Source organism: Phoxinus phoxinus, assembly GCF_949152265.1.
Source record: "Phoxinus phoxinus genome assembly, chromosome: 11".
Classification (NCBI taxonomy): Eukaryota; Metazoa; Chordata; class Actinopteri; order Cypriniformes; family Leuciscidae; genus Phoxinus; species Phoxinus phoxinus.
Window position 1 is genome coordinate 5,375,425 of NC_136886.1, and position 26,756 is coordinate 5,402,180.

The 26,756-nt window shown below is 36.1% G+C and overlaps 1 protein-coding gene across 14 annotated transcripts in view; it reads left to right on the top strand.

The window, feature by feature from the left end:
• raly (RALY heterogeneous nuclear ribonucleoprotein) overlaps nucleotides 1-26,756 on the top strand; it is a 152,483-nt gene that overhangs the window by 39,326 nt on the left and 86,401 nt on the right. For 7 of the 14 annotated variants that reach the window (XR_013799515.1, XR_013799516.1, XR_013799517.1 and 4 more), the window contains exons 2-4: nucleotides 11,651-11,710; nucleotides 13,658-13,812; nucleotides 17,473-17,573. Coding sequence is in view for 4 of the 14 variants with exons in the window: in XM_079628136.1 (XP_079484262.1) it covers nucleotides 17,572-17,573 (2 nt within the window). In the remaining 10 variants the exon portion in view is untranslated. Of the gene's footprint in view, nucleotides 1-3,031; nucleotides 3,118-4,587; nucleotides 4,663-11,650; nucleotides 11,711-13,657; nucleotides 13,813-17,472; nucleotides 17,574-18,135; nucleotides 18,308-26,756 lie in introns of those variants that run through there. The other 7 variants (XR_013799514.1, XM_079628143.1, XM_079628140.1 and 4 more) reach the window with 5 other exon arrangements.

A 26,756-nucleotide genomic window follows, 5' to 3' on the forward strand; every position in this document is an offset into this window, starting at 1 on the left:
CAGTTCATGAATTAGATCTGTTGGTGGTTATTGATTTAGAAGCGTTGGTTGTTTTAAATATGTTGATGTGATGAATGTGAGTTGAAACTGTGTGTTCAAGCAGCACACTTTCAGTATTAATTTCCCTCTTTTAAGTTTGCATGAGGTTGCCACTCCTCTTGCCGCTTTAATGGCTTATATACGGCTCGATTTGGCATTTGATTGAGCGGGTGTGTGCTTACTGAGCTGGTTGAATCAGAAATGGGCCTTTAAGTGCCTCTCGTAGTGTATGTTATTCACACCGCTATACAAGCTGATGAAGAATTTAAAGCGACGGCAGGCATGTGTGCTACTGTTCCCACGTCATTGCTAATGGCCGTCCATTGTGTGCTGATGAAGGATTCGAGGTTAACTGTAATGCAGCTTAGTATTATGGGATATTTTGTGACACTTTAAACAGGTCAGTCATTATGAGATGGATTTTGTTCTCTCGTTGACATACAGTTCTGCACAGTTCAAATGTAAGGGGGCATATACATTATAAAGGGTTTAAAAACATAATATCGCTAAAATACAGTGTAATTCATTGGTGAAACCTGTCAAGAACATGTCTGGCTCATATATACCCCAAAATCAAGGAAATATATTTTGCTTAAAAAAAAGTTATGCCTATTTTTTTTTTACATTGTGACATTTATTTCCATTATGGGAAAAATCTCAATAAAAGAAAAGGGTGTATTATTTAAACTTATTTTTTTTCTTAAATGTAAGCATTTATCATAGTAGTAATTGTTACTGATTAAATAAATAAATAAATGTGTCAACAATTGTCAATTTTAAAGTCAGACTTGTTTTATTGTTTTACTGTTGTCTTAGAAACCAGGTTGCCATAAAGTAACACTCGGAAAAAAAAAAATTATTATAAGGTATGTCTTTCTTTTGGATTGCTTTTTGAAAGCAAATATATGGAAATCAAGAACAATAAACACTTGTCTTGTTGCTTCTGTCCTTGTAATTGCATTCAATTTACAATTCTATACTGTTTTTTCTCCCTGCTAGAGTTTCTCTCGCATGAGTGAAAGCTGAATAAGGTGTGCGACACTACAAAATGAAGACAAAAAGTCTGGGAACAAAAGCTAAGCCTTGCTTTAGCCACGTGTAGATGAAACCATTCATATTACTAATATATTTGTATGTAAAATATGTACACAAAAAACAATAATTCTTAATAAATCTGAACAACCGTTTATGGTAATTTAAATAAAGCTGGAATAAAATAAAATATAAATATTGCATTAAACACTTTAGAAATGTTAGGAACTAAATTAAATAAGTTTCAGTTTAAGTAAAATGACTAACTAAAATAAAAATGAATTAAAGCTATAAATATATATAAAAAAACACTAATAAAATGACAAAAGCACATAACATTACTAAAATTTTAACAAAAAAATTACAATGAAATCTGAAATGATGCAAATAAAAGCTAAATACTAAGGAATACTATTGTCAGGATTATGTTTGTTTAGTTGTCTTTTCATTTCTGTTTGTTTCTTGTGCTTCAGTTTAGTTTAGCCTGGTTTCCTTACTAGTTTCCCTTGCTAACTCTGTGTATAGTACTCCCTGTTTTGTTCTGTTCCTTGTTAGTTATTGCTTAAGTGTGCTTAACGTGTTTATTCTCCTGAGATTCTCCTGTGTAATTCTGTTTGTGGATTAAAAGTGTATTCCTGACTCCTTTGTGTTGGATTCAACTAACGATGCCAACTATATAGTATATAAGTAATACTAAAATAACACTGTCACAAACCTTACATTTATATGGTTAGACACTGAAAGAATACAGTATATAACTACACTGTAAAAAAATATTGCTGTAATTTTTAAAAGTCAACATTAGAATAAGAAATAATGTGTTGTTTCAACTTACAAAATTAACGCTTGACTTAAAATATTAAGTTTAGTTAACTTTAGTTTAGTTAAAGCTGCATTCCGTAACCTTTTTGGGGTTAAAAATAATCCAAAATAATTTTGAGTAAGTACATAAACAGGCTATCTGCTTGCTTAGCTCGATTCAAAACGGTAAGCTTGTAATAATGTTTTTAATTCCAGTGGACTGGTGGATTTTTGCGGGAAATTTGAGCATGTCTTGGCGTCATTACTTCACATCTGTACACATAAAGAAGGAGTCTCGGCTAGTAGGCTAAATTGCGTGTGAGGATGTTGGAGGTGGAGATTTATAGCCTTTTCTCACAGAACTTAATTTAAACTTATCAATTTGATGCCGGATCCAGAAAGGTTTAAACGACAATCACCAGTGACAACTGTAGATTCACCCATTGTAAAATGCGAAGGACTTCGGAGTGGCTACAAAAAAAACCCAGACTGCAACCGAAAATGAATTATCACCCGTTACAATAACTGAAGAGAGAACTGCAGTAGCATTGAACACTTTCTGTCTGCTGGTTCTTTCACTGCCAGACAGGTTAATTATAAGCATGCTGAGTAAAAGAAGTAATGTATTTAACAGGTCTTTTTGTGTAATGATCCACGCATTTGCATGTTTTTCAGAACTAAAATTGTCCAGTCACACTTCTAATTTGTTTAGACAATTCCTATTCTTAGCCGAGTGTCTTGTAGTGGCTCCCAGTTCCCACCATGGTGCATCCGTATTTAAAAACAGCTTTGTCTCCCAGTAATCTGCTGTTTCCCCCACAGCTGCGATTTGTTTCCTCTGAGAAAACAGCATTTCCATATTATTCAATTACTTTCCCAACACATCACTGGCTTAATTGAATGAAGCATGCCTCCAATTTAGCGGGAAAGTCAATTGGGGTGGGACCAAACAAAACTAAAGTGGTTAAAGCTCTTGGTTATGGAGTGTCCCAGATGAGTGTGTGAGTCTGAGGAAGCTAAGCAGGTTGTGCAGTATTGCTGCCATTAGCTCTTTTCCTATAGTATAGCGTGATCAATTTCAGTACCTGATGATTCACCGCTGCAGTACAGGACATCTCTGGTGCCGAAGGCACTGCATGATTATTTTTCTTCTCTGCAGACCTCTTATGATGACGGCTGGGGTGTGGAGGGTCAATTTGTCCACACTATATCGCAGAACCTTCCAGAAGTGGTGATGATTTCAAAGTAAGTTCAGCACTGGTGGCCATTAAGCTTTATAAAAGGAGTTTGTTCCCCACAGAACACTGATGAACTCAGTGACACTCTGGACCATTTTAGTGTTCTGCTGCCTGGCAATAATATGAGCTGCGAGTTTATATCTCGTAATTCTAACAAAATGAATTCTGTCTTTTTTCTAAAAAATGTGAGTGTATATGTATATGGATTCACCAATATCGGTGAATAAAGTTTATTGGCAATGAAAGCAATTATAAAACAAAGCCGTTTTAAGGCAAGCTTCCGAGGTTAGCAAAACATCACATAATGCTGCGGTACACTGACGTCCAGAGGCCGTTTTTTTAATGGATGTCAATGGAGGAGAGACTTCACTAGGCTGAATACATGGCTTTTGTGGGAAAACGGCTTATTTAATGAATCGACAGCATATTGAAAAATCTTCAACATGCTTGCCCTTAAACATTTGTTTTGGATTGATCTATTTTTAGACTTACACCAGAAAAACATCTGCCATGTTGTTACCGTCAGATGCGCCATTTCACTTCATATTATACTGTAGATTTCGTACGTAGCGTATATATCACCCATAGTTCAAGCCAGGGTTGCCAGGTTCATGTGATTTCCCTACACCAAACATTATTTGTAGCTCAAATGAGTCGCTTCCCTTCCAGTAATCGCGAAGAGGTTTGTGCTTTGTTACTTCTGATAAGAAACAAAGTCTCAGCTTTCAAATTCTATAAATTTTATCACAAAATTCACACAATAACTGGCGTTAAACATGACGTGACGGATTGCTGTAGCGCCTTAGTTCAAGTGGCAGCGCAGTCTTTTCTTCCACTTTAATACAAGTTATAAGACGAAAAAACATGCATCAACATTAAAAGTTACGTTGAAAGATACAGTAAAACTTACTGAAATGTATTATGTGACAACATGTAGTCGCTCAGTGTTTCAACCGTGGAAAGTCGTCAATAAAACAGCTTGTGAACAATGTCACTTAACGTTGCATTTACCTCAGGAAAGTAATCCAATGTTCACAGTTCGTTAATTAGCTATAAATACTAGAGAGGAGCTTATTTACTGTTAATTATATATTTTTTAATACATTTATCATGAGGACAAGTGTATATGAAAACTACCTTGTGCAACTGAGTTGTATATAAACATTTACATTTTCAAATTTCGGCAGATAGATATCATTTTGAATAATCGGCTATCGGTGAAGAAGTTTAGAATCGGTGCATCTCTAATTTTTTTTATTGGTATGAGGTCTTAATATGAACCTTTACAGTAAAAAGATAATATCAAATATTTTTTACATTTAATTCCACAGACATTAAAGGCAATATACAACATATGCTAACATGATATATAAATTCCCATATTAGTTAGTCCCATATTAAGAAAAAACTTTTTTTCAGACGATCAAGCAGTTTTTTCAGAACGATGGAGCTAATGTGTGCTCTTATTGTGTTTAAGGTTGCACACGGCTCTCCTGTGCTGTGCCTGTAGACTAATATGGATCGCTCGTATTGGTTCTTCCCATAAATTACAGTAAGATACAGTGTCTTTTTTCTTTCTTTTTTTCTTTGATTAAAAGATGTGTGCATCATAGTCCCTCAGCTCTTGGCTAAAAGAGTAAATTGTGCTGGTTTAATAAGTTGTGAAAGCAAAGCTCCCTTTCTTGCACATGATTAATAAGCTTATGGTAATTGGGTTGGAATGTCCTCTGAGTAAAAGAGATATTTTTCTTCTAATTTACAAGACAAATTACCCATCATCAATAATATTTTGCCTAGAGAAATCTTTGATTGTTGGCATTGTTGTCCTGCACTTTTAATCAAAAATTCACATACAGCATTTTTTCTTTATTACTGTAGTACGATTCATATTAATTAAAACGCATCCCCATCGGCATCCGATGCATAGATTTTATATTTGAATTATTACATTTCTTGTGTTTTTTTCTCAAATTCTTGAGAATAATGTAAATGGATGAACTGAGGTTTTCCCAGCAATATGAATTAATATACAAACATCAATTATGCTTTGAAAAAAACACAATTTTCATTTCAACATATAGAGGTTTATGTGAAATGTTATGTGCAGTTTCAACAGAACTGTAACTAATGGTAACTAGAGGAGCTTATGATTATTATTAATATGAGAATATATATTTTAGGTAGTATATGAAGATGTACGACCAAGCGACTGCGCGTATAAGGGAGGCTAATTAGATTTCAGTGTTTCTGTACTGTGGAAATAGTTCTTCAACTTTCCCAGCGTTCTTCATGAGTGTGTCTAAATTATGAAAAATCTTGATATATTTGCTATTCTGTTTGGTTCCGCTGGTGGCAAATGACTTCCGGCACTGTAATTGAATTCTAAGCCAACTCATAATACAAAGACACTCGCAGCATAGCTCATTATGCGTGTTGGGATTATGTTATTTACACTGCGAGTTGCTCTGCCCACTGACCTAAGCAGGCAACAGTGTTAGCTGAGCCTCGACACACAAATCTCGATGCAGACCTTGTTTACAACACACACACACACGCACGCACGCGCGCACACACACACACACACGCGCGCACACACACGCACACACACCAGCACATATTCACTGCCAACTTACAACAAGTGCTATTACAGTCAGTATTAGAACAACACAGAAACCATCTGCCGACCAGATTTAATCTGATCCAATTAGCATACCATTTGCATTGATTAATCCACAAAAATATGCTGCATAATATAATTTCTGAATGAGTCAGTTCATGCCAAATAAAATCACTAACAGACAAATGGATGCTAAATTGCTGTCTGGGAATCATAACTTATTTCATTCCATGTAAATTAGAGGAGGGGGTGAGAGAGATAGAGAGAGAGGGAGGGAGAGAGAGAGAGAGAGGGGCAGAGAAAGAGAGAGACAGAGAAACAGAAATCAGAATCAGGTTAGAGATAGACTGGTCATTTTTCTTGCTGTCAGCTGTTTGCTTTGCAGTGGTGAGGGTGAATGACAATGGTGGCTGTGACACTCTCACGCAGAACTGTAAAACTTGCATGCATGCAGTGAGAAGTAGAATGCATCTGGCAAACCTGTGTTTCCTACAGCTGTGCTCCTATTTTGTCTCACTGCAATCTCTACAAGTAAAATAAAATAACTCAAATTAATATGTCCATGTATTTATTTAGATAAGGAGCATTGTGATTATCTCTTATGTAATATACCCTTTACTTACACTGTAAATCCACATTATTTCCAGCCGGGCTCCAGACCTCATAAATGTTTTAAAACCTGCCTTGCTGCATCCTAAACATTATGAAACATCATAAGTGACCGATTTGGGACAGTCTGAAGACCACAACACCTGTGAAAAATGAAAGATTCAATTCACAATTGTTATATATAATGTAATAAAATGTATATCATAAAATAACGTTTTAATAATAAAACTACACTACCGTTCAAACATTTGGAGGTTTTTTTATGTTTCTTAAAAAAGTCTCTTTTTTAAAAAGCTGCATTTATTTAATCAAACAAATACTGAAAAACAATGTTTTGAAATATTATTACAATTTAAAATAACTGCGTTCTATTTGAATATATTTTAAAACGTCATTTAATCTTTGTGATCAAGCTGAATTTTCAGTATCATCAATCCAGTCTTTAGTGACACATGATCCTTCAGAAATCATTCTAATGTGATGATTTGCTGCTCAAGAAACATTTATTATTATTATCAGTGTTTAAAACATTTAATATGGCTAATATTTCTCTGGAAACCATGATACATTTATCAGGATTCTTTGATGAATAGAAAGTTCAGAAGAACAGCATTTATTTGAAATTTCTTTGTAACAATTGTTACTGTCTTTTTTGATAAATTTAATGTGTCATTACTATATAAAAATATTCAATTATTAAAAAAAAAAATCTTATTCATCCACCACCTTTTTCACTGGGCTTTTTATAGTGCATTTTTGGCTTGCTTCCTCCACTTAAGGCTGCATAAACAGGGAACTACTTTCTGAAAAATACATTTTGCCATACCTCTTACTTCATGAAGCTTTTTGGAACCGTTATTGGGCCATTTATTTTTATTTCCACATATGCAAGTGTTTGCATAGAGACCAGCTTGAACATTTCATTATTTATTTTATCTTAATTTTCTTATTCAATGCAACTAACTGTAAAAAAAAAAAAAAATGTGTATATACAATATATAAGGACAATACCCCTGGAGCAACCTGGGCTTATGTGTCTAGCTCAAGGGCACTGTGGCGGTGGCTTATGAAACCATACTACCGTGTGCTCACACTGAAGAAGCTAAGCCAATGCATCACATAACTTCTGCTCCAACAGTATGAAGATACCTCTTATATCCTGTAAACTGTTTTTGTGCACAGCAACCTTGACATAAAGCCTTTCTTAATGCCCTTCTTCACTTTATGCACTCAATGAAATATACTTCAGTTACAAAGAGCATCTTTACAAGTTGGTATTTCTGCCCCGCAATAGGCACGACTTACAACAATGAAGACAACCTTCAACCAAGACAATCATTATACAACATTTCAGCAGCCTGATAAACACAGACCAATCATCTCATTGGAACACAGTTATTATAAAGTTAATTTAATATGAACCTGTTAATAATAGGCACTATAATGCATGTATAAAACATCTGATCAGCCACTGACATCATGGGCCCTATTTTAACGATCTGAAACGCAAGTATCAAACGCGAAACGCAAGTAACTTTGTGGGTGGATCTCGTAAATCTAAAAGGGGTTGGTCTGAAGTAGCTTCATTACTCATAGGTGTGGTTTTGGCGTAACGTGAAATAAACCAATCAGAGCGTCATCTCACATTCCCTTTAAAAGCAGGCGCGCTTGTTCCATGGCGGATTGCTATTATGATGGCGGATTTTCCAGGTGCGCGCCAGGAGCGGGTCACAGCCGAGGAGACCGACGCTCTCGCCAGGGCCGTAAAACACAGAGAAGTGACATTGTATGGGGATCGGAGAAACCCACCCAAATTAGCTTTGGTTAAACAGGCGTATAATTATTTGGGTAAATGTGTAGCCTAAGCTAGATTTATGCCTATTTTTTTAAATCTTCATGGACACAACAATGATTTCCCTTGTGTGGTAATATTTTTCCTTGTAATTATGTATGGTTTGCAAAAATGGGAACTGCTTCGTCTGTGTAGATTAGAGAAGCAAAGTTTATGCGGGTTGTGCACACACTACATTATGTAGTGCAAGGGACCAGGGGACGTTTGCGCCGGAACACGCCTCCTCTTTTCGCTGAACCGCCCCCGTGAGCGCAAGTTCATTCCCTAATTTACCAACGTGCGTCTGTGGAGGGAAAAGTCCGCTGTGCGTCGGGTGAAAAATAGGAATGATACTTGCGTCGGTGTACAAAGTCAATTGCGCTGGGTGCAAGATAGCACCAAGTGCTATTTGATACCAAGTGAATAGAACGGTTCCTAACATTTCTACAACTCATTCAGTACTGTGAACTCTATCTTCTGACCTAAATCAATACATAAATTAACATTATCTTGTACATTAGGTGTTATTTCTAATACAGGTCCTCCATAGACTTGCACTAGATGGGCAAAAGCTTTGGAAAAGTTGATTTTAACGGTGGGGCGTAGTGAAGAGTCAGTTAAAGGGTTGGTGAATGTGACTGATTGAATATAAATTGCCAGCCTGACCTAATTATTGAAAGTCATTCAAGGTTTAGAAGAAATGTAAATAGTAATAAATGAATGCAAGTCTCGTCAGCTGTGAAATGATTCTTAGCAACAAAGTAAGGCATGAGGGTGTTTTATGATGTTCTTGACTGCCAGGTGTATGCAAGCATTTTAATTCAATTACATTAAATACCGTACAGATGATTGCAGCCTAGATTAGTTATTAATTAATGCTGATGCTTGTGATTACTTAAAAGTAATTATAGGCCTGTAAACTATTTATTTGACTACATCTGTAAACACATCGGCATGAGAATACTGAACACAACTGAAGTAGTCATGAAGGATAACAGGGACAATTCATCCATAAAATTAAAATTCTGTCATGATTTACTCAGCCTCAATGTAATTTAAAACAGTATTTACTGTTTTCCATGGAAATGTTTGAATAATCTTTTTACTAAAATAATATTTTCCTTTTACCAAACAGGGTACATTTGAACATTCCACCCCATGTGCCAGTTGTTGAGCTAAAGGATTGTTCTGCCCCAGTCTCGCTCCATTGGTTGAGCCAATGTTGCTGTGTCGGGCTAGTCAGGTTGTTTTGAAAGCGCCACAGGTTTTACACTTTTCAGGTAAACCAGTCTACAAATGGCTTTCCAATAGTTGTCTGTAATATTTTAAAGTCCCCCTGTAGTCATTCATCCCTTAAAACTCATCTTTGATCACCAAAATTACAAATGTTTTTTTCCTGTGATTTTTTTTCTTTCTTCCTGCCTTAAAATAGATTGAATGTAACTTGACACCCTTGCTTCATTTAGTATATATACATAAATATGCAAATTAGCCTCACCTCTACTCAATCACACAAGCTCATATTACTTGATACTCGGTCAACTTTACTGTAGTAAATGCTGCACAATAGCAAGTGGAAATACTGGTTTAATGTGTAAAAGTGGAAGTGGAAGAGTGACTTCTCTTGAGACTCCCCTGCTTCAGAGCATAGCTAATGATATGCTAAAGCCCGCCCGTACGTTGATGGGATTGGTTATAACATATTAGAGAACCTGGGCGATTTCAAACCGCGTCTTTTTTTCACTGCAGTTTTAAGGAGAAAATACTCCGCAATGGTGTTGACTTATGCATTTGCACATGGTTTGTCTTAAAGGGATAGTTCACTTTAAAATGAGAATTCTGTCATCATATACTCACCCTCGAGTTGTTTCAAACCTGTATGAATTTCTTTCTTCTGCTGAACACAAAGGAAGATATTTTGAAAAATGTCAGTAACCAAACAGTTACCAGGTCCCATTGAAACTGTATTGTTACTGACATTCTTCAAAATATCTTCCTTTGTGTTCAGCAGAAGAAAGAAATTCATACAGGTTTGAAACAACTTGAGGGTGAGTATATGATGACAGAATTCTCATTTTAAAGTGAACTATCCCTTTAAAGAAAATTAAAAACACAAAAACTTAATTATCACTTTTCTAGTTCGTAATAGTTATATGAATTCCTTTGAAATTTAATTCAATTCATTTGAATTCTTCTTCCTTGCATGCTACTTTTATTTGTAATCTTGTATTATGGCTGTTGAAATACTCTATATATAAATATTTTGTATGTACAAGCATCTGTCCAGTTCGATGCATGAACTCTGACCTGCACTGGATCCCCACACAATTACCCTCCCACGAGCCATGTTTACCTGTTCCGTGACATTAGTACAAACACACTGATATCTTCCCACTGTGCTGTGCAGTGAGTCGGAGCAATCATACATACACGATCATCCTTTTGAAAAATCAAAGCTGGGCTTCCAGCTGAGCCAAGTTTGATATCCAAAGGCAGGCTGCCCAGCGAGACTATCTCTGCTCTGTTTTGATGAGGTGAAGTCTCACACTGTTACGACAGATGAATATTTATTTTGGGTGACACTTTCTTTGCGCCCATCATTTGATGGGCCAATTCCTTTTTTTCTGCCAGCGACATTCGTAAATTTGCACAGTTTCCCTGCATGTGATTTCAGTCACCGACACAAAAACTTGAGGATGACCAGTGGATTGCTTTTGCTGGAGATCTTCAAACACGTGTGTGTGCAATGACAAAAGATAGTTGTGCGGTGCATGGCTTTTGTGTAGTTCGAAATTTCAGCTAAATAGCTCTCTCTGTGGAACAATGCTACAGCACAGTGAGCCGTGATGGAGTCTGGAGTGCATAGCTTGAGGTGTTTGATAAGACCTGCACAGGCTTAGCTCCGAGGGGTTACTGAGGTGGGCTGACAGCATTGTGCGAATCCTCAGGGACTCTCTGCCTCTATGATTACAGCTCGCTGCACTTTCTCTCTCTCTCTCTCTCTCTCACTCTCTCTCTCTCTCGTTCTCTCTCTCTCAGCTGTTTGACTCTTAAAATAGACCCTCAAGGTCTGGCTGGCTGCTATTCCCAGCTGTAACTCGAGAGATTTCTAAAACAGAGTGACCACTTGCTCTTTTGTCCACAACCTGCAGAGTGTGAGATGTGGATGGTGTCCAAGGTGGAGGACAAACGTCAAAAATGCCACTTTTTCTCGTCTTCGAAACATTCTTCATTCGTCCTGCAGTGATTTTAGCACAGTAGGATGTTTTCCTTGATCAATCGTCCCATCAAACTGCCAAAATGAACTGTATATGACTGGTTGATTGAATTACTGTTTCCCATTTTGTTTCCATTATGTTGTTTCCACTTTTGATCAATTTAATGCATCCTTGCTTAATCAAATGATTTATTTATTTAAAAAATTTTTTTAACTTACTGACCCAAAACTTTGAACAATATGTATATCTCTTTGTATACCACCAGGTATGCATGATGTGAGGTATGCTGACCTGTGAGTTTATGGAGCGCTGCGTAACTCTCATGGTAAATAATTCTACTTCTTTAATAATTCCAAGTTATGTGCTCTCTAGAGAAGAGTAACAACATGTTTATCATTACTCAGTGGCCGTTCTTCATAGCCCTTGTGCCAACTAAACAAATTTATTTGCATATTTTTGAGGCGAATTATGTCAAATCAGAGATGGGACATTTGAGACTTCTCTCTTGTACGAGTATGAACACAATTTAGGGACTTTGTTCAAGGACACCTCTTGAAAGTGTGCATTTGCTCTATAAATGACCAACATCTCCTCTACTACGGAGAGTTTTTAGGTTAAAGGCACATTGAACTCAAGAGAATCATGATTTTTAGTCCAAGAGATTCTACAAAAACCTGTATGCATTCTTACTGGCAAGTGGTATTAATATACTAGTGACATTGAAAAGTCATCATTAGTTTAACCTGCATTCAGACCACTTATTTTTAGATTTCATAAAGTCCTTTCGTAATGAATGAGCACAAAGTGAAGTGGATAAGAGGGCTGTGTTTGAAAGAAAATGAGGACTGTGTTGATGCTTTTGCCGGGATCCTTGCGGTGTGGCAAATGCTGTGTCTGCGCTTGATGCGTGGGAAGCACTTCAGCGTCCAACTCCATGCTAAAATGCTCTTGTTAATCCCCTGTAGCTCCAGAGAGGGTAGAACTACCTGCAGAGACACACACACACACACACACACACACACACACACACACACACAGTACACGCGTGCACACACACATACTCACAGTTTCATAGATGGTAGACTGGGTAATGAAGCCGTGGAATTAATCACTGTGTAAAATGATGGAAAGTGTTTTCTCTATTCTGCACTGATGGCCACTGTGGGGAGTCATTCATAAAACAGCAGGTGGAGACGCCACTATGATGTCAGTTCCAAACCTGTTGTTTAATATGGCAGAAGAGAACCTGTTCATCATTCTGAAGGAACCTCTATGGGCTCTTCATATGATTAGCTATACAAGTTGCAATTAATATTTTATTTATAATATAATATGTTCACACCTAAAAATACAAGTGATACTCAAAAAATTAGAATATCGTGCAAAAGTTCATTTATGTCAGTAATTCAACTTAAAACTAAGGTGAAACTAATATATTATATAGACTCATTATATAAAGTGAGATATTTCAAGCCTTTATTTGATGATTATTTATGGCTTACATTTTATGAAAACCCCAAATTCAAAATTAGAATATTGTGAAAAGTTTTTCTTAAGCTGTAAGCCATAATCATCAAAATTATAACAAATAAAGGCTTGAAATATCTCACTTTGCATGTAATGAGTCTATATAATATATTAGTTTCACCTTTTTAAGTTGAATTATTGAAATAAATGAACTTTTGCACGATATTAACATTTTTCGGGTTTCACCTGTATATAATTTTAGGTGTGATTTATATAATATGTTTTAAACATATAGATATGTACACACATACATACAGTAGCCAACAATTTTTTTGTACATACAACATTTAAAAAACATTCTAGAAATCACACCTAAAAATTATGTTTTTTAGGTGTGCACTTTATAAAGCAAAATATGAATTGCATAAACCCGGTTGCAAATAACATTTATATTATCATCTGAGAAGAACATATATATTCATATATATATATATATATATATATATATATATATATATATATATATATATCATTTTTTTTATTTATCTGTAAGAGCAGTATTGTACAGTATAGTTGTGGTAACTGGGTTGATTTACTAACTTCACTAGTTTATTTTGCAATGTGTCTTTGCTGATCCATGATAAACCTTCACTTTGCATCAAAGGAGACAGTGAAAATGTGTCATTGTTGCCAAAATGCTCTTTGAATGTTAAAGAAAGGTACGTCTTCTCAATGAAAGCAGGAGGAGAGATCAGTAACGTGCACTGACCCATGGATGAAACCTGTCTTGCTTTCTATTTTCCAGAAGGAGGGTTCTCAGAACCAAGAAGGTCTCTAATACCTGGAGAGAACTGTTCATTAGCAACCCCATTCCTCGCAATGGCAGTTTGTTGGCTGGCACAGGAACCCTCAGAAGTATTCAACCAGCTTTCTGCCATCTTCTCACATGGAGATTCTGACGTAAGTCTGTTTCACGCTTTTAAAAGCTCTCCAAACAACAACAATATAATGTCTTTGAATAATAAGAATAATACGCAAATATTGATATGTGATTAATTGCATTTCACGTAATTTAGATGGATTAACATTTTAAATCGATTAACAGCCCTAAAATTGTAAGATGCAACATCTTTCAAATTGGATCCTGAAAAAATGTAATTATGATTTGATCTGAATATAAAGTACTTCAGCAGCTAGCTTTTTTTAAATATATAAACAGCTCTGGCATAATTGTATGCAGCTACGTCTTTAATTTCACAGACATCACTCCAAACAACTTATCATGAATGCAGCCCATATGCTGAACTGACTGCCTTTGTGTCAAACGGCTGAATAGACATCGAGAATGTGAATAACGTTGTGCAGTATTACAAAAAAAGCCATGTTGTTGATATTGAATCTTTTGTTACAATGCTAGACAAAGCAAAGCCTTACATTCCGAGAAATATATTCTGAGAAACTCTTGAATCTGTGCCGAACTGACAGTTGTAGAGTTTGGATGCGAGCATGACAAATGTGTTCAGGGCTTATGGGACAGTACACAGCCACACACGGACGTCTCTGTTTCCCAATTTCTACATTTTCATCACAAATCTGGGCTATTCACAAACCGTGAAGTCAGAAGTGCAGTCCAAATATGATGGCGGCACTAACATGCTAATAAGACGCTGTTGGAAGTAATAATGGAGCAACATGAATATTGATAAAGACATTGATTGATAATGAAGTCCTTGTGGCATAAATATTCAGGACTTGGGTCACTATGGATTAACGCAGTTCTTTCAACAGTGCGACTTCAAGGCATTGAGAGAAGTACAAATTTCAATTTGGTGGCACTTAACATATAGTGAGTCAGTGATGTGAGCCAAAAACTATAAGTCATAACAGGACATCAGGAAAATAAAATGAATGAAGATACACATTCAATGCCATCTGAGATACAGCTTAAATTGTTGGATAGGCTATTAATAAGATGTTTTGGATGTGATCATGCTGTAGGAGAAGGTACATTGTCTCAAAAAGAGCACTTTGACTTAAGTGCACTAAAAGTGGAGTACAGTGGAGAACACAAGTGAGTAGTCAATTAGCAGAGGCTTTTATCCCAAGTGACCTTTCAGCACCCTGCTGTTAAGTGTCTTGCTCAAGGGCCCAATGGTGATCGCTCATGGCTTACTCAGACCAGCAACCTTCCTCTGTTCCAGCCCTGAGCTTTAACTTTTAGGCCACATGACCCTAATATATCTCTGAATCAGGGTGTCGAGAGGGCACGTCTTTGGAGCCCTCTTCTCTTATATCAAAGTACTCTATATAGTAGTGGCCCAATGTGATGTCCGGAGAGGATATTTGTTTTTAATGACCCTACAAGTTTGATTAAACCATCAAAATTAGGAAAATATTTGATATGTTTTTAAATGTTTTAAATATGAGGGAAGAACAAAACACTAAACTTGGTTAAGCTATTTATATGGCAAAATTATTTGGCAAAAAAGGCAAGCTGCAGCTACAGGTTTTATTTTACTGTGAAACAAAATGCACAGAAAAACAAAAAGCTCACATAAGCATACATTAAACATAATCGCTAATAAGTATTTTGTTGGTTCTCTCTCTTGTTTCTTCGTGTGTTCATAATTTCTTTGTATGAAAGCCTGGCCAAAATTATGCCCGCACAATTTGGCATGTTTCTCATTCCGTTTTCACAAATAAAACAATTGGCTCCCAGCACAACTGTGCAATATGCTTACAAAATATTTAACACATTTTTAATAATATTTGAATATGGGATGAAGATGTACATTTTCCTAGACCAGACATCACTTTTGAACACTGCTGTATATTTGTCTACAATCATGATGGACCATTTTAAAATGTTATCATATAGACTAGTGCTCAAATGTTTGGAGTCTGTACCTTTTTTTTTTTTTTTTTTGGAAGGAAGGAAGGAAGGAAGGAAGGAATTAATTAATACAAGGGTTCATTACATTGATCAAAAGTGACAGTAGATATTTATAAATGTTACAAAATACATCTATTTCAAACTAACTTTCTATCAATCCAATAATCCTGAAAAATACATATATATATATATATATATATAACCATTTTCAACATTGATAATAATAATAAATGTTTCTTGAGCAGCAAATCAGCATACTGGAATGATTTCTGAAGGATAGACTAAAGTAATGGATGCTGAAATTCAGTTTTGCCATCACAGGATTTACTGTATTTTTAAACAAATAAATGTAAAAATTAAATCTCATATTCAGTTCTTGTCATTTCTTTTGAAAATGGCTGGATCAGTATTTTGCATGTGACCGAGTTATTTTTTCATTATGATTCTTTTTAAGTTATGTGTGACTTTCAACCAAACGATCAATTCATGTTGGTTCTCAGCAGATCAGAGGAGAGGCTAATTAAGCAGATGGCCTGGACTGCAGGCAGTTTCAGGATCTCTGTCACATACATATTCTCTGTACTTGTAGACCTATGCATACAGAATTATTAATGATGATTAATGCATGAGTTCACACCTACTATTCGTGGCTTCATGCATGGCTGCACATTTAAACACTGTTCCGACTGGTACTGTGTGGATGAAAGCGATTCACAAACGTGCCACACTCGCACATTCATTCGTTCATGTATCTTCTTTGGCTTGTTTTTATAATGTAAAATGTGCTGACACACGAGAACGCGCACATCACACCATGTATCGCTAACATCTCCATCCTTCTTGATTCGTAAGCTCCATGTCTATGAATAACTCCAGGGACAGTAACACAATCAGCTGCTAATGCAATTTCATTAGCTGTCCCCTCATGTGAGCACAACCACACACACACACACACACACACACACACACATAAATCCACTGCACGTAGTTCTTTTCACCATTCACCAGACATTTGAGAGTTATATATCAAATCATGATCACAGTTTGATTGGTGAAGAATGGTTTCATGTGAGTGTGTATGTGTCTGTGTGTGTATATATACCGTATATAGAAATATATATATACACACATACAGTATGTGCTTGTGTGTGTATGTATTTTTATTTCTTTATTTGTTGGAAATCTATATAGCAGAGAAAACTACACTAATGATGCAATTTCATGGAGTTTCTGTGGAAATCTGTTGCTGTCGTTTAGAAATGTGATAGTCATTTGTACATACTGACCATTGTTTTTCTTTCTTTTATTCCCTGTTTTGTGTATAGTGTCGATTATGTGGCTTCAACAATTATATATTGAAATTGAAATATGGATTGACAGCAGCCCCGAGACACAATAAATGCCATTATAAATAAACAAATTTACATTCACGTATGCTTTTATACCGAAGTGACTTTCTTATATTGTGTTTGCAACAATTACGTAGGCATTTAGCCAAGGAAAACATCAAGTACAAAGGGAAGACCTTGGTGCAAATAACAGGGATGCATCAACACAATTGCAGTGGTGAATATACTGTCTGTTCTTAAAGGGCGCACAGTTCCTCTTCCCAGTGGTCTTGGACTTTTGATATCAGTTGGTGCGAATGCTTGAAGCTGCCTGCTGTCGTTTCCCACTAAAGCTGTGAGTTCATCTTTTGTTCCTCTTGTCTCTGTTGTTTTAACTAGGTCAATTGGTGGCCATGTGATTTCAGCATGTCTTGGACCCATCCCATGAGGAATAAAACCACTTTTCTAGAAGACTGATACATCTGGAGTTTTCATCAAATGTGAGTGAACATGGTTTTAATGATATTTCTCAAATGTACTATTCATTTTTTAATATGTGAAAAATGAGTGCACCTTTCAACCCCAAGGTGCCAATTACAATTACTGTAGTATTAAAAAGAAAATAGAAGTTGTAGTTTTTAATGGTAAACCAGGGGCTATTATCATATTTTTAAGTAATTTATTTTGCAAGGTAGATGAAAAAATAAATAAAGCTATTATGGAGCAATGCACCTGTAAGACAGATGATAAGACCAATAAAGAATTGAATTGTCCTGTTGAGTCAATAAGGCATCTGACTCTCAGCATATGTTTTAGCTTCTGTCTAATTGAGCGCTGTCTTACTGAGTTATTGTATTGAGTTGTTGTGTCCTTGAAATGCAAGTCCACATCATTGGCAGAGATTGTAGATTTAATTTCTATGAGTCAAAGCATCACATAATAGTGTTGCTCATATTTTAGGGTTAGGAATTTGAACAAACCCTGTTTGCAACCCATTTGATTCCATAATGTTAAATACTTTATTAGTGCAAGAGAAAAAGGATATTCGATTTTATCCATCAGTAAAACATCGGACCATGAAAATTTGGTGTTGACCTGACTTAGTTCCAGACCTGACTTAGTTCCAGACCCATCCTGAAACACCTCCAGCACACTCTTTTGAGGAGGATTTTGACCAGGAAGTGAGAGCTAAAGATCAATTTCACCCTCCAGAACATCTCATCGCATTCCACTGGTAACATTTGTTTTTTAAGAAATGTACTGTTGTCAAGAGATTTTGAAAGCCTGCAAACTAAAAATTTGTAGATACTGTCAGTTGCTGCATTTTGTATCTTTAAAGGTGACATATTATGCCCCTTCTCACAAGATGTAATATAAATCTATGGTGTCCCCAGAATGTGTCTGTGAAATTTCAGCTCAAAATACCCCCCAGATCATTTATTATAGCTTGTCAAATTCGCCCCTTTTTGAGAGTGAGCAAAAACTCTCCGTTTTTGTGTGTGTCCCTTTAAATACAAATGAGCTGCTGCTCCAAATCTGAAAGCGTGTTTGGAAAATGTCACACCCTTCACCATAACTGAGTTTCTACACACTACTAACTCAATGAGGCCTTAGGGTCCTTCCTTGCACACGGAGTCCGAAATTCGCGTCCAATATTTTTGCACGTTTAAAAATAAATACGACCTCATGTTTTGTCAATCACATTTACACAGTTATAAAAAATTTGGATCGGGTTCGATTTTCTGTGTTTTTCGCATCAGTAGCAAGCATTTTGAAGGGTGTTTTGACAATTCAGAGCCACCGAATGACGAATACGAAAAAACGCATACGAAAATGTCTGTGTGCAAGGACCTTTACTTTTTTTTTACTTTTTTTTTTTTTTGCACATGTCTTGGGTGGGAATTGTTAAATGAGGGATATTGTACATGTGACATAATGTGATTATGTACAAGAAAACTCAAGACTACAATCGAGGCATTTCAGGGAGTTCAGAATCACTGCGCACTGATATAGAGAATACTGTAACTCCCTTCGGAGTGACTTTGTGCTTTTTAAATCTTTAGATCTTTTCATGCTCAAACACACTAAAAAAAGTTGAAAATGTAAAAAAAAAAAAGCATGATAGGTCCTCTTTAAAATTCAGTTTGAGGTCTGTTAAATATTACTCAAGCCCTTTTAAAAAAACAAAACTAGCAAAGATTAAGAGTGAGCAAGGGAAGACAAGAAATGCATAAAGTGATTCCTGTTCTTCTAGACTGCTTGATTTACTCGCTTTCGGACATTTTTATGGATGGCAGAAGGCACTCCCTCACTGCACGCTATAACAGCGCAGTAATTGCAACCACTGCATGTCCTCCAAAGTGCTCAATTACTCTTTCCTCATCTTCACCCGACCTGGAGGCGCACACAACAATAACCTTGTCATGAGCTGGCTGTTTAAATGTCTCATATATATCTCTTTAACATCCCCCTTCTCCCACGTCAGCACAGAGCTCAGGCCGCGAGAGCGGATGGGCGTTTTAATAGCACACAAGAAGTTTAGGCGTGTGAATGCGACTGTGTACGTCAGTTTGCTTATCGAGTTTGCGAGGTTGTCAGTAACCTCATATTTGCAAAGAGAGCTGTTTACTTCAGTTTGTAGTCTGTCTGATGACGAATAATTAATAAGACATCTTAACGGCAGTTGACCAGAGCAAACCCTCAGACGTGCTTCCTGATTCATTGATTATATCATCATCTTTTTCATCTAATTTCTCAAAGCAGTTCACCACTCAGCATGAATATGATTTTTCTTTTGCTCTCAGTAAGTGTAATTATATTGTTTTCAGAACTATTTTAGATGGTGCAGATAGATATTAGGTTGTTCTAGGGTAATTTTTTCAAATCTGTAATATGTTAAAGGACAAGTTCGGTATTTTACACTTTCACACACCTGTTTACAGATCGTATCTGATGAAATAGAACGGTTAAGATTAAACTTTGGACACATGCTGCTGTCCCGAGAATTTTAGGTTTATTTAGCTTCCCCCCCCCCACCCCCACAATGGTTGTCTATGTGCACTGGCAGATTCCTTCCTAAAACACATTAAACTTTCGTTTACAAAGACGTGAAACTCACCGAGTGGTCAGGGGTGTTCACTGATATGATCCCAAAAAAAATCGCTGAAAAAGATGCTTTCCAACAGGTTTTATCGTAGTGTTTGTCCACCTCCATTGACTTGTATATTGAATGTGCTGTGTGAGGTACGATATTCCTCCGCCGCTTCTTCTTCTGCTTCTTCTGTGTATTCAATGAAATGCCAGCGGTTTGCTTGCAATTGGCAAAGGTGCATTATCGCCACCAACTGGTGTCTATTATTCAAGCTCTCAACGGAAGAATCTGGGTGTGACGCGTTTGGCAAAATAGGTCCACAAAAGCTAAATAAACCTAAAATTCTCGGGACAGGAGCATGTGTCCAAATTTTAATCTTAACCGTTCTATTTCATCAGATACGATCTGTAAACAGGGCTTTAAGTGTAAAATACCGAACTTGTCCTTTAAGAGATAACAGATTTGGGCCTGGTTTCACTTTGTTTTTTTGAGATTTGTTTTACTGGTGTGCATCTTGAGACAAAACAATGGCGCTGACATATTTTAAGATGTGCCAGTGCAAGTTGATTTCAGTTAAAACAGCTCAAACATGCATTTTAGGCTTAAGCATTGTCTGTGAAACCGTGGGTTGGAGTCTGTAGTTTAAGTCTTGAGAATTTAAAGAGTGGGAGAGTAAATTTTTGCATTATATAAAAAGCTTTCTATTATAAAGCTTTTGATTATGTAAAGAGCTTTTAATTGATTGCAGATCTCTTTTGAGGGTGATAAAGAGAGAATGCATACAAAACATTAGTGCTTTAAAAATGGAAAATATTGATATTAAATTTTTAAGTATGCAAGCAGCCAAGCATGAATTTGTACACTATGGTTCAAAAGTTTGGGGTTAGGAAGTTAAGAAATTATACATTTATACAGCAAAGGTGCATTCAATTGATTAAAAGTGAGAGTAAAGACACGGTGTTCTTTAAAACGTTGTATTCATCAAAGAATCTTAAAGAAAAAATAAAATAATTCTGTTTCCACACACACACAAAATAGCAACAACTGTTTTCAACATAATAGTAAGAAATGTTTCTTTAGCACCAAATTAACATATTAGAATGATTTCTGAAGGATCATGTGACACTGAAGACTGGAGGAATGATGCTCAAAATGTATTACAATTTAAAAATAAATTACAATTTAAAATATATAATAAAAAAAACAGTTATTTTAAGATAAAATAACATTATAAAAAAATAGTTCAATGTTGCAATTATTATAATTTTTTTTATCAAATAAATGCATAGTTGGTGAGCATAAGAGGTTTTTGAATGCTTTTTAAAAAATCTACGACTCAAATCACTTTTTCCAACTCCAAATTGACCCTAAAACTCGATCCTAATCTTATTGGGCATGGTTCATTTGTGTACATTATTCTCCACCCCTTCAACATCTGTCATACAGAGAGCACTTGCCATCCAGTGAGTTCCTGATGGATAAATTCAAGCTTTTCTCAAGATTTGTTCTCTGTGTAAACAATAACGCCACATATTTTCAATGGGTATCTGGTGAACAGATGTTGTGTGTCATCGCTGTTACTATATTGTGTGTTTTAGCTTGGTCACTGTCCAACTATCATGACCAGAACTGTATATGGATACAACAACACAAATGATGACATACAGGGAGGATAGATAGTCATCCCCTGAAGTTGATAGCAATCTCTGTCAGTGTTTCTCTCGTACTCTCGGTTTACCCCAAAAATATTGCGTCAAAGCGTAAATCGATCCATGGGAACACTCAACCGAATGGCTGCAAGCTGCATGTATTAAGACTCCTTGACTAAATCTAATCCACATCTCCCTTGGTCTCACTTATCACTTTGTATGTGTGTGAACAGCCAATGGGTCTTTCTCCCTCCATTAGCCGAGCTCCTCTCCCAAAAGTAATCCCGTCAGCAACTCATAGACAGTAGTTTACTCCACTTCTCAGTCATTTCTGTCTTAATTTACTACTATTTTCCTGCTCCTAAATGGCAGTATTTCTGAAATTAAGTTTTGTAAGTCATTTCGATTCTGTTCATTTAAAAGCAAAATGTATAAGAATTTATAAAAAGTGTCAATGATAAGTATTTGCATATGTAATTATTAATATATATATTGTTTGGTGCCAAAATTACACCCTCACTTTTAATTCAAGCAACTAGCTCACTGGAGTAAAGGTTTTGGTAACACTTTATTTTGATGGTCCCTTTAACACATTCTGTTGAGTAACTTTACAACTACATGTTAACTTACTCTATCCCTAACCCAGTGTAGTAATACTCTAATGAGAGTTAGTTAACATGTATTTGCAACATTACTTTTAGTCAACAGAATGTGTTAAAGGGACCATTAAAATAAAGTGAAACCAAGGTTTTTTCTCTAGTGAATATTTGTAATGATTGTTTTATGTTTTGATTCATTTTAAAAGTCTTAGCTACAAAAAAAATGTTATTGGTGTTTTCCAGCACTATTATTCAGGTGAAAAAAATGGTATTTAAACTGCTGTTCATTGTCACTGATTTAAGAACAATACTTTTGAGAAATAAATTTGATCATCTTCCACAATATATTAGTATTCGTAGTGAATTTTAGGCTAATGTTTTTTTTTTTTTTCAGCGAAATATAAACTCTAAATAATTCATGAAACTGAAAAATGGAAAGACTATCATGTCGAAAATGTCAAACCATTGTTTTGGCCAACAGTAATTGTAAATTATGAATTGCATACTGCATAAAATTGTACACTGCAAATGGAAATAAAACCCGCTGGAACCAATAGATGAATTAAACATTATTTCCCTCAGACTTGATATTTGTTAGCGTATTGATGGTTTAGAATTAGTGGTGTGTAGTCAGACCAGGATACTAGAAATGCTTTGCCAATAAGACCGGGCAGGAGCTAATCACAGAGGAAATGTACGCCGCGGCCATCATTGATTAGACCTCCTAGAAATCAGCATGATTGCACATCACCAATTAAAGAGATTTGAGAAGAAAACAAGATGAACTAGCATTTTTCTCCCACTTGCATCCCTTTAGACTCTCCTCTGCTCATTCTCATCCTGTTTTCTCTCGTCTTTTCCACCTCTCTTGCTTTCTGAGCATGACTCGGCTGTTGTTGTTGTGTCTGGTTTCAACCCGTTCCCCTGTGCTAACATGCTAAGCTAACGTGCTCATTACAGTTGATTCAGATGTGTCTTGGCAGCACAGTAGTGGGTCAGCAGGCATTGGCGCGAGCGCGGATAGATGTTAATTAAAACGCACTTGGCATGGCCCGCTGTCTGTCCGCTCCAATACGCACCACATGTGGAGCAACAGAAACCTGCGGTGCGCAAGTGTGTACCATTTGGAGTTTTTGATTGAGGACATAGAGACTCTGGCCAGTGTAAACCAGAAGGCATTTAATGACTTGCAGGAGATAGAAATAATAATTGCTCCCCGACTACACAACTTTATAAATTTTAATGTTATTTGGAATGCAAGAGTTAGGCTAGTTCTGATGTTGTTCTGAGATGCTTTCCTGTCTGTTCGTTGCTTGCTTTAGTCACACACAAAACTACTGCAGAAAGCTAAAGGCATAATGTGATGGACTCTAATAATTGGAATCCAGCCTAAATAATAAATTAAACTATTAAATAAAAAGGTTTTTTTACATTTCCAGGGTGTTGCTTTGCGGCTGCTGGTGTGTTTCTATGTGGCTTTAAATGTGTTTCTATGCATTAGTTAGGGTGGTGCTATATGCAGTTGCTTAGGTTTTCTAAGTTTGCTTTTATTAGTGTGTTCAGTTGTTGCTTGAATGGTCGTTTCTGTTCTGGGTGGTTTCTTTCCAAGTCTCTATGATAGTGTGACCGGAGTCCTTCCTTCGAGCAGCGATAAAGAAAGAATTCATACTGATAATCTTTTAGTTCTTCAGTATACACCCGCTTTCTGTATTGTTTGCATTATCTTTTCTTGTAAACAACAGCAGGAATGGATTATCTGATTCGATCTCTTTGTGAGTCAGATATGAGGAAACAGAAATTCAATTAGATCATCCCTAACCAAACAGATGAGCGCTGTGTTTAATTTCTGAAAAACGTAGGACGTCCACCAGCTGTCACTGAGTCAGTCTGAAATTAAACAGTGACAGGTTATCTGAGATAACAAGCCTGTTTGACAGATACATGGCATTTGACCAAACATCCACATCTGTGACAAAAATATGAATTTATTTGGCGAGATGAACTGATAATGTGTACCGCTCTGTGGGTGAGTACTTTATATATTCTACTTTTGTTAATTCATTTGTTTGTTTTCTTTCTTTGCAGTGTTAAAAAACAAAAACAAATGAATGCAGGCCACTATGAATGCATATGAACAATATAACCAGGACACCTGAGAGAGACAGGGTCTAATGCTGCACTGGATTCAACACACACACACACACACACACACACACACACACACACACACACACACACACACACACACACACACACACACACACACACACACACACAGAGGAAATGTTTAACTTTCTGCTTGGAAAAGTGCAATAGAAGACCCAGTTATACAGGCTTCCGACCCGTGCAGAAATCCTTACACTAGTGATTTGCAGGAGTATGAGTCCAGATTTTGCAAATGTTTGCAGAAACAGGTTTGTGATGCTTTATATGATCCTCTGCACTGTACACCTGCAGAACAGATTATCATGATTATTTTAAGTAGGAATATTCACAACCGCATTAGAGGGGGGGAAAAATGCTTTAGTGGCACATTAGTAAAAACTAAATTTACACTACTGTTCAAAAGTTTGGGGTCAGTGTGTGTGTGTATGTATGTATGTATGTATATATATATATATATATATATATATATATATATATATATATATATATAGGCTATATATATATAAATTTATACTTTATTTCAGCAAAGATGCATTTAATTGATCAAAAGGGACAGTAAAGACATCTATTATGTTACAAAAGAATTTCAAATAAATGTTGATCTCAATCATCTTTTGATCTTTCTATTCATCAAAGACAAAAAATCACACTTTCCACAAAAATATTAAGCATATTAACATTGATAATAATCAATAATGTTTCTTGAGCAGCAAATCAGAATGTTAGAGGGATTTTTAAAGGATCATGTAAGACTGGAGTTATGACGCTGAAAATTCAGTTTTGCATCACAGGAATAAATTACAATCACTCTTAGAAATAAAGAGTGATTGTAATTTTTGTTACAATTTATTTATTTATTATTATTATTATTATTTTGCTGTGATGCCATAGATAGAAGAACCAAATTTGGTTCCCCAAAGAATGTTTTTTAAAATCTAAAGATCCTTTTGTGCAATGCAAAGGTTCTATGTATGGTTCTTCATGTATTGTTTTAAATATATATTTTTAAGAGTGTAAATAATAATTAATAAAACAGTTAAGTTGTAATAGTATTTCAAAATATTACTGTCTTTACTGTATTTTTTATTTTTCAAATACCGGTACATGCAGCCGTCGTAAGCAAAAGAGACTTTTTTTTTAAAGAGCCCCAATCGTTTGAAATGTAGTAGATTTCACTTCGTATATGTATATTCCTGTCTTATTGTGCATGCTTTAATTTCTAATCAAATGTGATCGCTTATTTTTCCTCAGCACACTTCTGCAGATGTCACTTTGACTTTAAATGCTGTTGTGAAATGTTAATCAGTAGCCAAATGCAAAGTTCTGTCATGAAACTCTAGATGGCACAGACTGATAGGTCCTTAACTCAATCTGCTTGCAATCACATCACAGCTGAGATTTGCCATGACAGAAAAACCTATTTAGGTATTGTTTTAGCAAATTTTTCACAATTCCAGACGATAAAATCAAGTCTCGCTCAGTATTTTTCTGTTGAATGTTTCTTTCATAAATGACAAGCAAATGTCAATTAATATAAACTTTAAAACAGTCCAACTAATTCTAGAATCAATGCCTAGGCTCCAAATAATTCTGAGCAGGTTTGTAGATCACAGAGATTGGCTGTGCTGAATCTAGATTCATGTCGTACCAGTTTGCGGTGGAAGATCTCTTCACATTAGCTTACAGAACTAGCAGTGTCCTGGTCAAGGGCTCTCCCAAGGACAGCTGTTAGTTGAGAGCCTGTTGATGAAAGGATGCTGTGATTGAAAATTGTACCTCAGATTGCTGCACACTTGGGCGTGGGGAGACTGAAAGACTCTCGATCTGGCCCGTTGAGCTCACCCCGCGTACTCGTGTGTACGAATGTTGAATTATGAGATGAGAGATCAGTAGCATTTTAGAGAGGGAACATTAGAGAGGACATGTCTGGATTAAATAACAGAGACTTAACATGATTAGCCAGCCGTGAACACCATTTTGTCAATAACTGTGCCATGACAGAGGGATTACACATTAGCAACATGCCTTGCTGCGTGAACTGACTAGTCGAACAGTTGTAGCACCACGATCATTTACGCTAGAGGTTTGTGTTGTGTATGTGTCATGTTTTGCATGTGGACAGCATAAGTCAAAGAGAAAGTTTGGGTTTCTTGACTCAATTTGAAAAAAAAAAACCTT